General features: G+C 39.6%; 1 protein-coding gene across 2 annotated transcripts in view; it reads left to right on the top strand.

Annotated features, from left to right (window-relative positions):
• The window catches only part of LOC126480786 (alpha-1,3-mannosyl-glycoprotein 4-beta-N-acetylglucosaminyltransferase A), an 802,672-nt gene that overhangs the window by 785,593 nt on the left and 2,557 nt on the right, over window positions 1-14,522 (top strand). For both annotated transcript variants that reach the window (XM_050104097.1, XM_050104098.1), the window contains 2 exons: window positions 10,969-11,108; window positions 12,447-12,562. In XM_050104097.1, the coding sequence (XP_049960054.1) occupies window positions 10,969-11,108; window positions 12,447-12,562 (256 nt within the window). The remainder of the gene's footprint in view (window positions 1-10,968; window positions 11,109-12,446; window positions 12,563-14,522) is intronic.

Genomic DNA, 14,522 nt, shown 5'->3' with positions numbered 1-14,522 from the left:
GCCTGAAAAAACATTAGTGAATGTGATCAATCAATGAAACTCAAGCCGACTTCGTACTGCAACAATTACGCCACAAAAAGCACAAACACTAAGCAACAACAATCTCAATTTGAAAACGTGTTGTCAGTAAGCAAAGATAACTCTGAAATGCTGATTGTGTTAAACCAGCAGTAGCCACAGTAATGTAACAGCATAATCTCTGATGAAGCTAATCAATAAACTTACAACAAATATCATAGTGGGTCCTTGCAGATCCCCAGAGCTCGAAAAAATATTTTTTGCATGGAAATTTATGATAATATAAAGTTATATTATGAAATAAATCAATAAAGAATGGTTCCAGTAGTTAGGAAAGAAAGAATACTTCAATATACACTTTGGTAAATTAATAGGCACATAAATTATACACACTTAATAGATGTCATAACATGAAAACATACTTTCAAAGAATAAGTACCTATGGCATTAATAGAAAAGTCTAACATACATTGTTCAAGAAAATATCAGTGGAAAAAGAAAAAAAAATATTTAAAGAATGTTTCAGAAACAGTATGAAAAGTTTGTAACAGTTATGCAGGGTAGGTGGTGCTGACCACAAATCATTAAGAAAAAATTTGATATGTCGCACCATTTCATTGTTAATTAACAAAGAAGATAGCCAATTAGGCCATTGCATGCGCAGAATCAAGTAGCCCATAACAGATGGTGTCGCCAAATGTGTTCATTTGGTTTCTTAATAGTGAATAAGAAAATGGTGCAGAAATTGGACATGACACGGTGGTAAGGACCGAACCCAAACCAAAGCCTGAGCAGTTTTATGGGTTATCACTTATGCTACGAGAACAACTGACATTAACTGTATCTGGTGGGCTGCTTGAATTTGCATGTGCGATGTCCTGATTGGCTACTCCCAGTGCTAATTAATTCAAAAATAGTCAAACATATTAAATTTTTTCCTTAATTATTTCTCAGCTCAACCAACCCTGCAACATCTTTTAAAACTTTTCACTCTGTTTCTGACCTCCGAGTAGAAGAATTGAAAAATTACTCTGAAAATCTCTCTTAATCAACAGGCACATTTTAGTGTGAAATCCATAACCACTTATTCACAAAAACAAATCCATTAAGTGACTTTTAAGAAATGTTATTCAACTAATACAATTAGTAAAATTATATTGTATATGACGGTGAGTCAAATGAAAACCTTCAATTTGTAATAACAAACTGAAATTTCACGCCGTTATCCTGTAAGTTGGTAAGCATGCTACAAACAGCGTGCAGAATGGCCTGTAGGTGGCAGCATAGTGCAGATAAACACATACCATCGCAGTATCAGTATAAAGATGGCCGCCTCACTTGTGACTTGCACCAGGAAAGAACAGCGTTCTGTTATTCAGTTTTTGCATAGTGAAGGTGTAAAACCTATTGAAATTCATCGACAAATGAAGGTTCAGTACGGTGATGGATGTTTGTCACAGCAGCAAGTCTACGAATAGAGTAGGAAGTTCGTAAATGGTGTGACTTCAGTGGAAGATGCTCCTCGTCCAGGTCAGGCACAACGAGTTGTGACTACACAGAACATTGCAAGTTGAAGCCATAGTGAAGGAAAACTGCTGAGTGACACTGAATGACATTGCAACATGTTTACAGATTAGTCATGGGTCAGCACACCACATTGTGCATGATGTGCTCCAGTTTCACAAAGCGTCTGCAAGACGGGTGCCACGGCAGCTGACTCCTGAAATGAGAGAACGACATGTTGATGCTTCTGAAGAACTTCTTCAGCGCTTTGAATGAAAAGGTGATGGCTTCCTTGCAAGAATCGTTAATGGGTACAAAACTTGGATTCACTTCCAGCAACTGGAAACAAAGAAGCGAGCATGGAATGGCGCCATTCCTCATCACCAAAACCAAACAGAGCCATCAGCAGGGACGGTTATGCTGACTCTCTTTTGGGACAAAAAGGCGTCATTTTGTAGCATTAGTTGCCTAGAGGGACCACTGTCACCAATGCATCATACACAGATCTCCTAAAAATCATCTGTGGCCTGCAATCAAATCAAATCAAATCAAAGCGACATGGACTGCTGTCAGCAGGTGTCCTTTTGCAACATGACAATGCAACAAAACAAGGCCCCACACTGCCCGTACAACAGTTGCAACAATCACAGACCTGCATTTTGAGTGTCTCCCTCATCCACCATACTCACCAGACCTTGCCCCCAAGTGATTTCCATATGTTTGGACCAATCAGACGCAATGGGAGGAAAGAAGTTCCGTTCTGATGAAGAGGTACACCACACGGTGCATGAATGGTCGTGGACTACCAAAAGAATTAATTTTATAAAGGAATTTATGCACTTAGTAAGCGCTGGAGGACTTGCATTGAGCATGGGGAGATTATGTTGAAAAGTGATACAGCTTTGTACCACTTCTGCACAGTAAATAATATTTTTAAAAAACTTAAGGTTTTCATTCGACTCACTCTCATATAAAATAAACTAGCCCACTATTTACTGGTTACAATTAAATGTCTTTTGCAGAAGAAATTAATAACCTTTAAATTAGCACATCCCAGTATTCCTTGTAAGTGCTAGTCACTCTTTAAGCAAGATTCATTGTGTTCATAAGAATGTACATATTGTGTTAGGCAAACATCAACTTATTAAATAGTCATGTAACATGAGTAATCATATAGTTAATAAAGAGTATACATAAGTTGTAGAATATTGGAGCAAGATTTGCGGAGCATGATTTACCTAGGTAATAAATGTTTGTACATAAATAACTCATAATTTGAAATATTCTGATGAAAATACTCTTCAGGTCACAATATTTCATCTCAGTCATTACAGTCATGAGTACTCAGCATTGTAAAGAATCTGACAGGCTTACTCACATTTAATGGACATTCACATTGTACTACTTCGGTAAACAAACAGCTTCTTATTGCTTGCGGTAGGCAAACAAAACTAGTGCTGCCGCATCATAAAATGCGAGACTAATAGTTACATGTAAATTAGTGTGATACGGTAGAAAGGAGCGATTTTATATACACAATCACCCAATCTATACTTGTCATTCGTAAGAAGATTTTTTTCGTGCACCAAAGGTCTTTACATGCTAGTTCACCAGTACTGATAGAAAATTTATTAACCAAATCACAGGAAGCATGCTCAGCCAGTTCCCTTCTCTAAATCACTGGGAAAAAAATGCTTAACCAGTCTGTGACATAACAAAGTTGTCAAATCAGAATTGCTGTTGTCCATGCCGTGACAAAATTAATTTTTTCAACTTTGCTTTCTGTTGCACCTCTTTTCTTCCTATTTGTTTGCCCCAATTTTGTTTTTGCTTTGTATTCATCTGCAACATGTTTCTCCATATTAAGTCGTTTCTCTTCTGCCTTTGATGTGTCTTTTTCCAAAGTGCACAATGGAGAATGAAGTGGACGGTAGTCTGTGGTTACTGATGAACTGGTTCACACAACTAAACAGAAGATTACGCACAACCGTAAGTTTACACTTAGTGCCCTTGCTATGGAAGTTCCGTAAATCTCACGATCATTAATTCATGAAATTGTTACTGAAAAACGGAAATTTCAGATACTTTGCTCACGTAGGGTGCCCAAAATTCTTACTGAACAACACAAAAAACAACAGATGGGCAGTGCACTTCAGTTTTCGACATGCTCCAATGAAGAAGGTGATGGTTTTCTTTCTTGGATAGTCACGGGGGATGAAACTTCGGTATTGTACGGCACCCCTGAAGTAAAACGGCAGTCAATGGAATGGAGGCACACGTCATCCCCAACGATGGTTAAGCCTAAGCAAATCTAGACAACTTAAAAAGTAAGATGCACCATTTTTTGGGACAGAAAAGGCATTTTGCTGATTGATTTCTTACCACGAGGACAAACAATCAATGCACATGGTTACTGCGAGATCATTAAGAAATTGCGCCGTGCAATACAGAAAAAGCACCGAGGGTTACTGTCAAAAGGTGGTGTTTTTTTCCATGATAATGTCCAATCTCACATGGCGAATGTGACCAAACATTATTTCACTGCGACGCGTTTGATCATTCTCCGTACAGCCCGGACCTCGCTCCTAGCAACTTTCATCTCTTCTTACACCTAAAATCTGTCCTTGGTGGTCAACACTTTGATGATGATGATCTGAAATAACTTGTTACCACATGGTTGAATACACAGGCGGCGACCTTCTATGAAGAAGGCATACAAAAACTTGTGCCACGCTATGAAAAGTGCCCACAAAATTTCGGAAGCTATGTAGAAAAGTAGTTTAATGGATGTAGATTTTTGTACAATAAATATTTTTTCTGTACCTGTACACACATGTTCTATATAACCAAATGGAACTTACTTTGTGGGTGTATGGTGCCCTGTATTATATGATGCTCTCTCTCTCTTCTTATATTCGATGATCTAATGATATATTTTCTTTTGCTGGTGATTTTCAGGAAGAGGACAATGATGGATTGGATTGAAAATAATTATTAGCAAATCTCAAACAGTATGGTGTATTCCCAAAATCATCACTCATTGTGTGCAGCTTAACTACAGCCAGTGCTGGCAGCATCTCGTACGCCACAATACAACATAAATTGTTTTCACACTGAAGCTTCACACCATTTGGAACACAGTGTGGATAAATAGCATGACATCACATCAGCAACTGCTGATGGCCAATGGCAGACTCTAGCAAATTCCATACTGCAACTACTGTGCTACATAATGCAAAGTGCACAAAACAACAATCATCACAATATTGGGACGCACTGTTAGCAGGCAAAGATTACTCTGAAATGCTGGACTCAACTAAATGAGCAGTAGCATACTGCATAATCTGCAGTAAAGTTAGTCAATAAACTTACAACAAATGTTCCAAAATAAAACAAACGTATCAATGTGGAAAGATTTAAAATCTTCAAATGCGGGGACTCTTACAAAAAGGTCCACTGGTTCAGTCTAATGTCCGCTGTTCTTCCTGATATACAAAAATGACATTCCATTCACCACTTTGCGTATTTTCATTTAGTGATGTACTATAGGCTTGTCTTGCAGAATAGCTCATTGCCACAACAAAACATAATATGCAGTTGCAACTGACAGTCATCTTGGGGACATCTGTCTGAAGTACAGATGCAGTTCTGGACAAACACCTTGGTAAAATTATAGAAAATGCCAACAAGATATTTGCTGGTGTTCAGTGCGTCAAGTTTTTAATGGGGTCCTGCTTCTAGAATAACTAACTTAAAACCTGTTAATCCTTTTGCGGGCCATGAGGGAATGGACTTCCCACTAAATGTGTTTCTTTACAGCAGTTAAGGGAATGTGTGTTACTACACTACCGGCCATTAAAATTGCTACACCATGAAGATGACATGCTACAGACGTGAAATTTAACCAACAGGAAGAAGATGCTGTGATATGCAAATGATTAGCTTTTCAGAGCATTCACACAAGGTTGGCACCGATGGCGACACCTACAGCGTGCTGACATGAGGAATTTTTCCAACCAATTTCTCATACACAAACAGCATTTGACCGGCATTGCCTGGTGAAACGTTGTTATGATGCCTCGTGTAAGGAGGAGAAATGCATACCATTACATTTCCGACTTTGATAATGGTCGGATTGTAGCCTATCGCGATTGTGGTTTATCATATCGCAACATTGCTGCTCGTGTTGGTAGAGATCCAATGACTGTTAGCAGAATATGGAATCGGTGGTTTCAGGAGGGTAATACAGAACGCCGTGCTGGATCCCAACGGCCTCGTATCACTAGCAGTCGAGATGACAGGCATCTTATCCGCATGGCTGTAATGGATTGTGCAGCAACGTCTTGATCCCCGAGTGAACAGATGGGGACGTTTGCAAGACAACAACCATCTGCACAAACAGTTCGACAACGTTTGCAGCAGCATGGACATTCAGCTCGGAGACCATGGCTGCGGTTACCCTTGACGCTGCATCACAGACAGGAGCACCTTCGATGGTGTACTCAACGACGAATCCCGGTGCACGAATGGCAAAAAGTCATTTTTTCGGATGAATCCAGGTTCTGTTTACAGCATCATGACAGTCGCATCCGTGTTTGGCGACATCGCGGTGACGCACATTGGAAGCGTGTATTCGTCATCGCCATACTGGCGTATCACCTGGTGTGATGGTATGGGGGTGCCATTGGTTACACGTCTGTCACCTCTTGTTCACATTGACAGCACTTTGAATTGTGGACGTTACATTTCAGATGTGTTACGACCAGTGGCTCTACCCTTCATTCGATCCCTGCAAAACCCTACATTTCAGCAGGATAATGGACAACCGCATATTTCAGATCCTGTACGGGCCTTTCTGGATACAGGAAATGTCCGACTGCTGACCTGCCCAGCACATTCTCCAGATCTCTCAACAATTGAAAACATGTGGTCAATGGTGGCTGACCAACTGGTTCGTCACAATATGCCAGTCACTACTCTTGATGAACTGAGGTATTGCGTTGAAGCTGCATGGGCAGCTGTACCTGTACACGCCATCCAAGCTGTATTTGATTCAGTGCCAAGGTGTACCAAGGCCGTTATTGCTGCCAGAGGTGGTTGTTCTGGGTACTGATTTCTCAGGATCTATGCACCCAAATTGCATGAAAATGTAATCGCATGTCAGTTCTAGTATAATATATTTGTCCAATGATTACCCATTTATCATCTGCATTTCTTCTTGGTGTAGAAATTTTAATGTCCAGTAGTGTACTTCTGTATGCTCCTGGCATCTAGTGACAGTCTGCTGTACCAGCTGTAGTTTCTGTTTGTTGTGAAATACAGTCTTCAGCACTGTGGGAAGTATCCCACCAAACAATGGTGTTTCAATGGTTGTTGGGAACAATGGTTATTACCAAAGTAATTTCTGCAAGGGGCTTAGGAAGTATACTAAACACACAATTAATCTTTCATTTGTAGTACTTGGGAAGCATTCTTCCCACAATCTTAGGGGTGTTCCAGAGCTTTTAGGGATACGTCTTACCACCTCTGCCTATGCCTGAAATCTTGTTGTAGCACACCATATCAGGTGTATGAAAACTGCTCCAACAATCAGTTTCTGTTTGTCGTGGGATCACTACTGTTGTCAGAACACATTGCTTTGCTTCTGAAATATACATTATTGTGACCTGTGTTGCTCATACATTTATTGCATGATAAAGTTTCAAGGATTGTTTTCACATTGTGGCAAGTAAGCTTCAATATCAATAGCAATTATTTTTTAAATAAAGTAAAAGAAAACATAAAATAAAAACAGTAAACACTCTTCATTAGTTCTTTATGTGTAACAGTAACACAAAACCACTCTCAAAAGGGAAGTGGAAATCCATTTATCACCAGTTTTAATACCTCACAAAGTTGTCATGGTGATACATGTACCACAATAGGTTTTGGTCCTAAACCACAAAAATAAAATTATCAGAAAATAATAATAACGTCATTGTTCTGTGCATATCTGGAAGATCATAAGTAGAATACTAAAGGTAATCACTTCTGTTTATTTAAGCAGGACATAAACATATGGAGAATAATGTAAAGTAGCAGGTTAGTTGATGATCTTGGTTTTCTTCAGAACTCCCCCCTCTCCCCTCCTCCTGCTCTGGTCTTGTTCTATATCTGGATAGATAGTCTTCAAAGCCACCATAAGGTGCATGGCACAGCGTACCTTGTACCACTACTTGTCATTTCCCCTCCTGTTCCACTCGCAAATAGAGTAAGGGAAAAGCGACTGTGTACGCCTCTGTATGAACCCTTATTTCTTGTATCTTAGCGCTGTGGTCCTTACAAACGATGTATGTTGGCGGCAGCAGCAGCAGCAGCAGCAGCAGCAGAATCATTCAGCAGTCAGCTTCAAATGCCAGTTCTCTAAATTTTCTCAGCAGTTTTTCCCGAAAAGAATGCTGCCTTCCGTCTATGGATTCCCATTTCAGTTCCTGAAGCAGCTTCGTAACACTTAAGTTTTTGTTCGAACCAAGTGGTGACAAATCTAGCAGCCCTCCTCCTGAATTGCTTTGATGTCTTCCTTCAATCTGAGCTGGTATGGATCCCACACACTCCAGCAGTACTCAAGAATAGAGCACACCAGTGTTCTATATGTGGTCTCCTTAAATGACGTGGCTGTGTCAAGCAAGACCCTAGTAATACTGTATCCAAACATTACAGGTTTGTTCTTCCTACTCATCCACATTAACTTACATTTTTCCACATTTAGGGCTAGTTGCCATTCGTCACGCCAACTAAAAATTTTGTTTAAGTCATCTTGTATCTTCCTACAGTCACTCAACTTCGACATCTTAGGCATCATCAGCAAACAGCCGCAGGTTGCTGCCCATACTGTCTGCCAAATTTTCTATGCATATAGAGAACCACAGTGATGCTATCACACTCCCCTGGGGCACTCCTGACGATAACCTTATCTCTGATTAACATTCGCCATCAAGGTCAACATACTGTGTTCTATAACTTAGTCTTTGAGCTACTCACATATCTGTGAACTTATTCCATATGCTCGTACCTTTGTTAATGGCCTGCAATGGAGCACCATCTGAAATGCTTTCCAGAAATCTAGAGATACGGAACCTGTCTGTTGCCTTCATCCATAGTTCTCAATATCCCATGTGAGAAAAAAGTCAAGCAGAGTTTCGCATGAGTGATGCTTGCTAAAACTGTGCTGATTTGTGGACATACGCTTCTTAGCCTCAAGAAAGTTTATTATATTCGAACTGAGAATGTGCTCAAGGATTCCGCAGCAAACTGAAGGTTAGTATATTGGTCAGTAATTTTGCAGGTCTATTCTGTTACCTTGCTTATATACTGCAGTCACCTGAGCTTTTTTCCAATCACTTGGGACTTCGTGCTGGGCAAGAGATTCATGATAAATGCAACCTAGGTAAGGAGCCTATGCTGTTGAGTACTCTTTGTAAAATCGAACTGGGATTCCATCTGGATTTGGTGATTTATTTAATCTTTAAGTTGCTTCTCTATGCCAGGTATGCTTGTTTCTATGTCATCCATATGGGAATCTGTCCGATGGTCAGTTTATGGTACGTTCATACAGTTCTCCTGCATGAACAATTTCTTGATTGTGAAATTTAAAAATTCGGCTTTCGTTTTGCCATCTTCAACTGCCACACCAGACTGGTCAACAAGGGACTGAATGGAAGTCTTAGATCCCCTTAGTGATTTTACATACAACCAGAATTTTCTCAGGTTTTCTGCCAGTTCTTTTGCTAAGGTGTGATGGTGGTAACTGATCTACGCCTCATGCATAGATCTTTTCACAGAAGCACGAATCTTTGTTTGTCATCGTCTGTGCATCTCCCTTTGAACCTAGCGTGCAACCATCTCTCCTTCCTCAGCTTCTTACGAATTTCATTACTAAACCATGGTGAGTCTTGTTCCACACAGCTTTATTTGGGAATACCAGAAGGGTTGAGAACAGTTCCAAATTATGGAGTGTGTGTTGCGAAGTGCTACTTTTAGATTCTGTTGAAGCACTCCCTCTTCTAGAATATAGATTACAAAGGGGAATAAACTTCTCTCCTATAGTGCCTACTGTGTAAGCTCATCATCACTGTTTTGCTGAAGATTGTCTTTGCTGTATATTCTCCTGGCATGTCTTCATCTATTCCATATGAGTAATGAGCTACTTCCTTGTCATGGTTCTCCAGCAACTGCTTTTGATGCTGAATAGAATGTTATCACAACATTTTGTGGATCTGGTTGAAGCACATCAGAATTTCTCACCAGATAAAAATTAAAGAAATTTTGGGAACTCAAAAAAAAACTACTGAAATTAAAAAAACTACTGAAATTAAAAAGCTTCAGTATCTTCATCTGAATGTGTTTTCAACCACAGTCATTTACAAAAAGTTTACTTAACAACACAGAAAAAGTTCTGTGGTGTAGTGGTCCTGCAAATATAAAATATGCATAGCTATTTTTAAAAAAAATAAAGCTTCAATACTGTGTTACATTGTATTTTATATAATGTGTCAAATTGTTGTCCAAATTATTTTTGTTTAGGCTAGCAGTAGCCAAATGAAAATTAATACATAGCCAGGAAGCAAGAACTTCTGGCATTACATGTTGTAAGAGGATTACAGTAATGAACATGCAACTTGGAACAGAACACACCCAATAAGTCTTTCTGGTACACAATCTCAAATGTGCTGCAACTGTTTTGCAGTAGTGCTGCAGTGTAGTTTGATGTTTGTTGACACTTCCCTTGCAGATGCATAAACCCTGCCAGCAGCTATTGCTTTATTTGTAGATAGGTTACTTTGAAATTATGAAAATACATAATTATTTATGAGACAAATGTTCTGTACTTTGGTTGCCACATTAGAAGAACGAACAAGCTTCAGTGTCATGTATGTTGTTAATTGGGATTTCATTCGTGATTGAGTTGTAAAATATCATCCATAGGATTTGCATTTCTCAGGCTGCTGGTTCTCCTTAGGCCATGAGAAATGCAAATTCTTTAAAAAATTGCAGTTTTAAGGAGGCTACATTAGGCTTCACATACACTGATGTATTTGCAGTTATGTGACAAATACATGACAAGAAATTTCAGAGATGGAAGAAAGATGGTGGTGAAGGTGATATAAGCTGATTACTGCTGGCCACTTATCAGAGAATCACCAGTAAAAGTACACAAATGGCTTGTGAAATGAGTATTTATTCTGAATATTGTGATCAGCACCACAGGCACAGACAAATAGTTAAATTATACTGGCTAGTGTTTATATCTTTCCTTTTCTTCTTATCTCTCCAGGGAATTTGATGTAATGATTGTTTGTTGAAGTAAATATGTATGAACGAATTTGTATCTATAAACGTATAGAATATATTGAACATATATGAGAGTCCATGATTAAGTTTCCCTAAAGTGCACCTTACCTGTTTCAGATACCTATTCAAAAGTGGGAATGCAGAACATCCCTCAGACCGTTTTTACAACACGTCTGTAGAAGTTCTACCAGAATCTAGTCAAAATACCCTTAGCAAAAGCGATTACAATTCCACATCTGATGGATATATTATTGTTGGTATGCTGATGATTTTAATTACTAATTATTGCTTTTGCAGAAAAATCTAATGGAATGTGAGGCATTTATTTAAAACTCCAAATGCTTATGATGAGTGCATTCAAAATAGCGCATAATAAGAACAAAATTGCACTGATTTGAATTAAACTTCATTAAGGACAATATTAGTTAAGTTTTCCTTTGTGTTTAATATGCCTTTTATTGTCAGACTCATCAAAGGCACGTAACGGCATGGATAGTGACGCACTTATAAGTAAATTAGAATATTATTTTGCAAGTAATGCTACATATGGTTCATCTTACACATGTGAGCTAAAAATATCATGACCACCTGCTTTAATAGTGTGATTGTCCACCTGTGGAATGCAAGAGAGCAGCGTTTCTGCATGACGTGGATTTGACAGGTTTTTGATGGGTTTCTCGAGGTATGTGGCACCAAATGTCTAAGCACAGCTCTCACAATTCCTACAAATTACGTGCTAGTGGTTTCTGGGTGCAGTGCTCACACCTAACAGCATCCCAGATGTGCTCAGTACCATGCACGGACAGTGGTCTGCACGGTGCGAAGCACGTTTTGAGCAGCCATTCACTTGGGTGACGGGGCATATAGTTAAGCCCACTGACATAGTGTAACAAGAAACTTGATTCATTCATCCAAGCTACAAGTTTCCATTGACTCTAAGTCGAATCTCGATGACCCTGTGCCCACTGCTGTTGTAATTTTTGTTGCAGAAACATGGGACCATGTAAGGTGTTACCTGCTCTCATTCCCCATGTTCAAAATTGTACACTGAATGATGTGCTTCAAAACACTTTTGCATTTGACAGCATTGTATGCTGTCGTCAGATCTGCCACAGATTGCTGCCTATGCTGCTTTACAGAGCAATTGACACTCTCCAGCCTCCACATACTGTGATGAGGCGCAGACATCCAAAACACTTTGTTGCCTGCTCTTGGTTTCACTGTCCTTACATGACTTTCTACTTACGCTCATGACATTAGCAGCAACTTGTCTAATGCTTGTATATGAAGGCTGTTTTGGCATCTTATTAAAAACTGTGTGAAGTACAGGTGCCTCATTCCTCTGCTCTTGCTTGGCTGGAGATCCAGACTACAATACCTGTGAGTGCTTGGTGGCGGACAGTGGCTGTACGTTAGAAAATATGTTCCAAGATCTGTCTGGATAGGCTGTTAAAAGCTGTTTATTGTTCTCACTCTTATAATTTTGTTCAAAACCTAAGGTTTTTAACAAAATAATTGAAAATTACTTGTTGCTTGCTAATTTTCTGTTATACAATTAATGAATGCCACGAATGAGAAATTGACACCATTTGCAGGCCAGTTCGATAGTATGGGTGTGGCAGAGGGTGCCGTCAACACGCAGCTGGGTCCAATCCGCACCCTGCGCCTCAGTGTACACAGTGACAGTGAGAACTGGGCCATCCTCAGTGAGGTAAGTTCAAAGTAGTAGAGCCTCTCCAGCCATGGAGGAAAATGAAGGGCAAAGGATATGGTTTCTAGACGGCTTTAGAAGTGGTAGCTCCTTTTTAAAGAACGGCTTCTCAGTACTGATTCCACTCTGGTTTAACTATTGTGTTCTCAATGGAGAGACATCTACAGACAAAGTGTTCTGTTTGCTAAAAACTCTTCAATCCAGCCACACAGCTGGTCTGATATTCCGTAGGCTCTTACTTTATCAGGTGACACTGCAGAACTGTATCAAACGCCTTCTGGAATTCAAGGAAAATTGCATCTACCTGGGAGCCTGTATCTAATATTTTCTGGGTCTCATGAACAAATAGTGAGTTGGGTCTCACCCGATTGCTGTTTCCGGAATCCATGTTGATTCCTACAGAGTAGATTCTGGGTTTCCAGAAATATCATGATACGCGAGCAAAAAACACATTCTAAAATTCTACAACAGATTGATGTCAGAGATATAGGCCTATAGTTTTATGCATCTGCTCGATGACCCTTCTTGAAAACTGGAACTACCTGTGCTCTTTTCCAATCATTTGGAACCTTCCGTTCCTCTAGAGACTTTCGGTACACGGCTATTAGAAGGGGGGCAAGTTCTTTCGCGTACTCTGTGTAGAAGGACGTTAATTTATATCCAATGAAAGAAAGTTCTGTAAACAACTGTTTTATAAAATACAACAGAAATCTGATTAACGTTTATATAACGACTAAGAACCTCCGTTAGATATTTCTAGGTTTCAGGAATAATCACTGAATTGCTTTGTTTTGAATGCAAAATAAATATTTCAAACTGGTATATATGTTGCTGGTTACCACATAACGAAATGTTATTGCCAGCCTTATTGCAGCAGTTTCCCAAACAGAAAATCTAAAATCTTCCTGTGAACTCCTGAAATTTGTGAACAAAACGTCAGTCACTTTGTATTTCTTGTACATCTGTTAGTTAGCTACTTTACCCACTGTCACTTCTGTGTTTCATTTTTCCGTTGCCTTTTCACCACAATAAACACAGCACAAACTCTCGAGCAAGGAAGGGGATACATAGCTGGCTGCTTGAATAGTAAGGCAACATGTGGACATGGATGCACATGCATTCTTTCTACAAATTTTTGAGCATGCACTTCTACTCTGATGCATCTTCAATTGTGCATGAAGGCAATGTGTGGCATATGATTTATGAGTGTTTTATTAGTGTGTCTGGTAGTGAATTGTTGGGTGTACAGTCAAGTTATACACTGTACATTCACATTGTAACCACCTGTCAAAAGCCTGAATAACCACCTTATGCAAAACAGACCACTGCAAGACATGCAGTAGGAGAGTCAATGAGGTTCTGGAAGATATCAGCATGGATGTGGAACCATGCCATACACGCCAACAACAATCTGTTCGATGGGGCATAAAATATAATTCATCAGAAAAGGTCATGTGTCACCACTCAGTTGATGCCCAACCGGTACTGACATGTAGATTCCAGCTTTTGCTGTCAATGAACAGCAGTCACCATAGATGGAGGGGTGGATGAACCAAGCTCCTGCTGTGGAGGTTCATACGTAGCAACATTTGCTGAACAACCATTGATGACACATTGTTAATAGAACCTTGGGTCATCTGGATGGTCAGTTGCTGAACAGTTGCACACCTACTTGCCTTCGCACAGCTGTTGCTCACCCCTGTCATATAAGGGACGTGGTGCAACACTGCTACCGTGGTACCAGTTTTGGATAGTCCATTTTGCCATGGACCCTATACTTTAACTTCAGTGGCAAGCGAGAAGTTTACAAAATGCGAGAAGTTTACAAAATGCGAGAAGTTTACAAAATGCGAGAAGTTTACAAAATGCGAGAAGTTTACAAAATGCGAGAAGTTTACAAAATGCGAGAAGTTTACAAAATGCGAGAAGTTTACAAAATGCGAGAAGTTTACAAAATGCG

This window comes from Schistocerca serialis, chromosome 5 (genome assembly GCF_023864345.2).
Source record: "Schistocerca serialis cubense isolate TAMUIC-IGC-003099 chromosome 5, iqSchSeri2.2, whole genome shotgun sequence".
In the NCBI taxonomy this organism is placed as follows: Eukaryota; Metazoa; Arthropoda; class Insecta; order Orthoptera; family Acrididae; genus Schistocerca; species Schistocerca serialis.
Note: the sequence above shows the minus strand (reverse complement) of the source record. Positions and strands in the feature narration are given on the sequence as shown.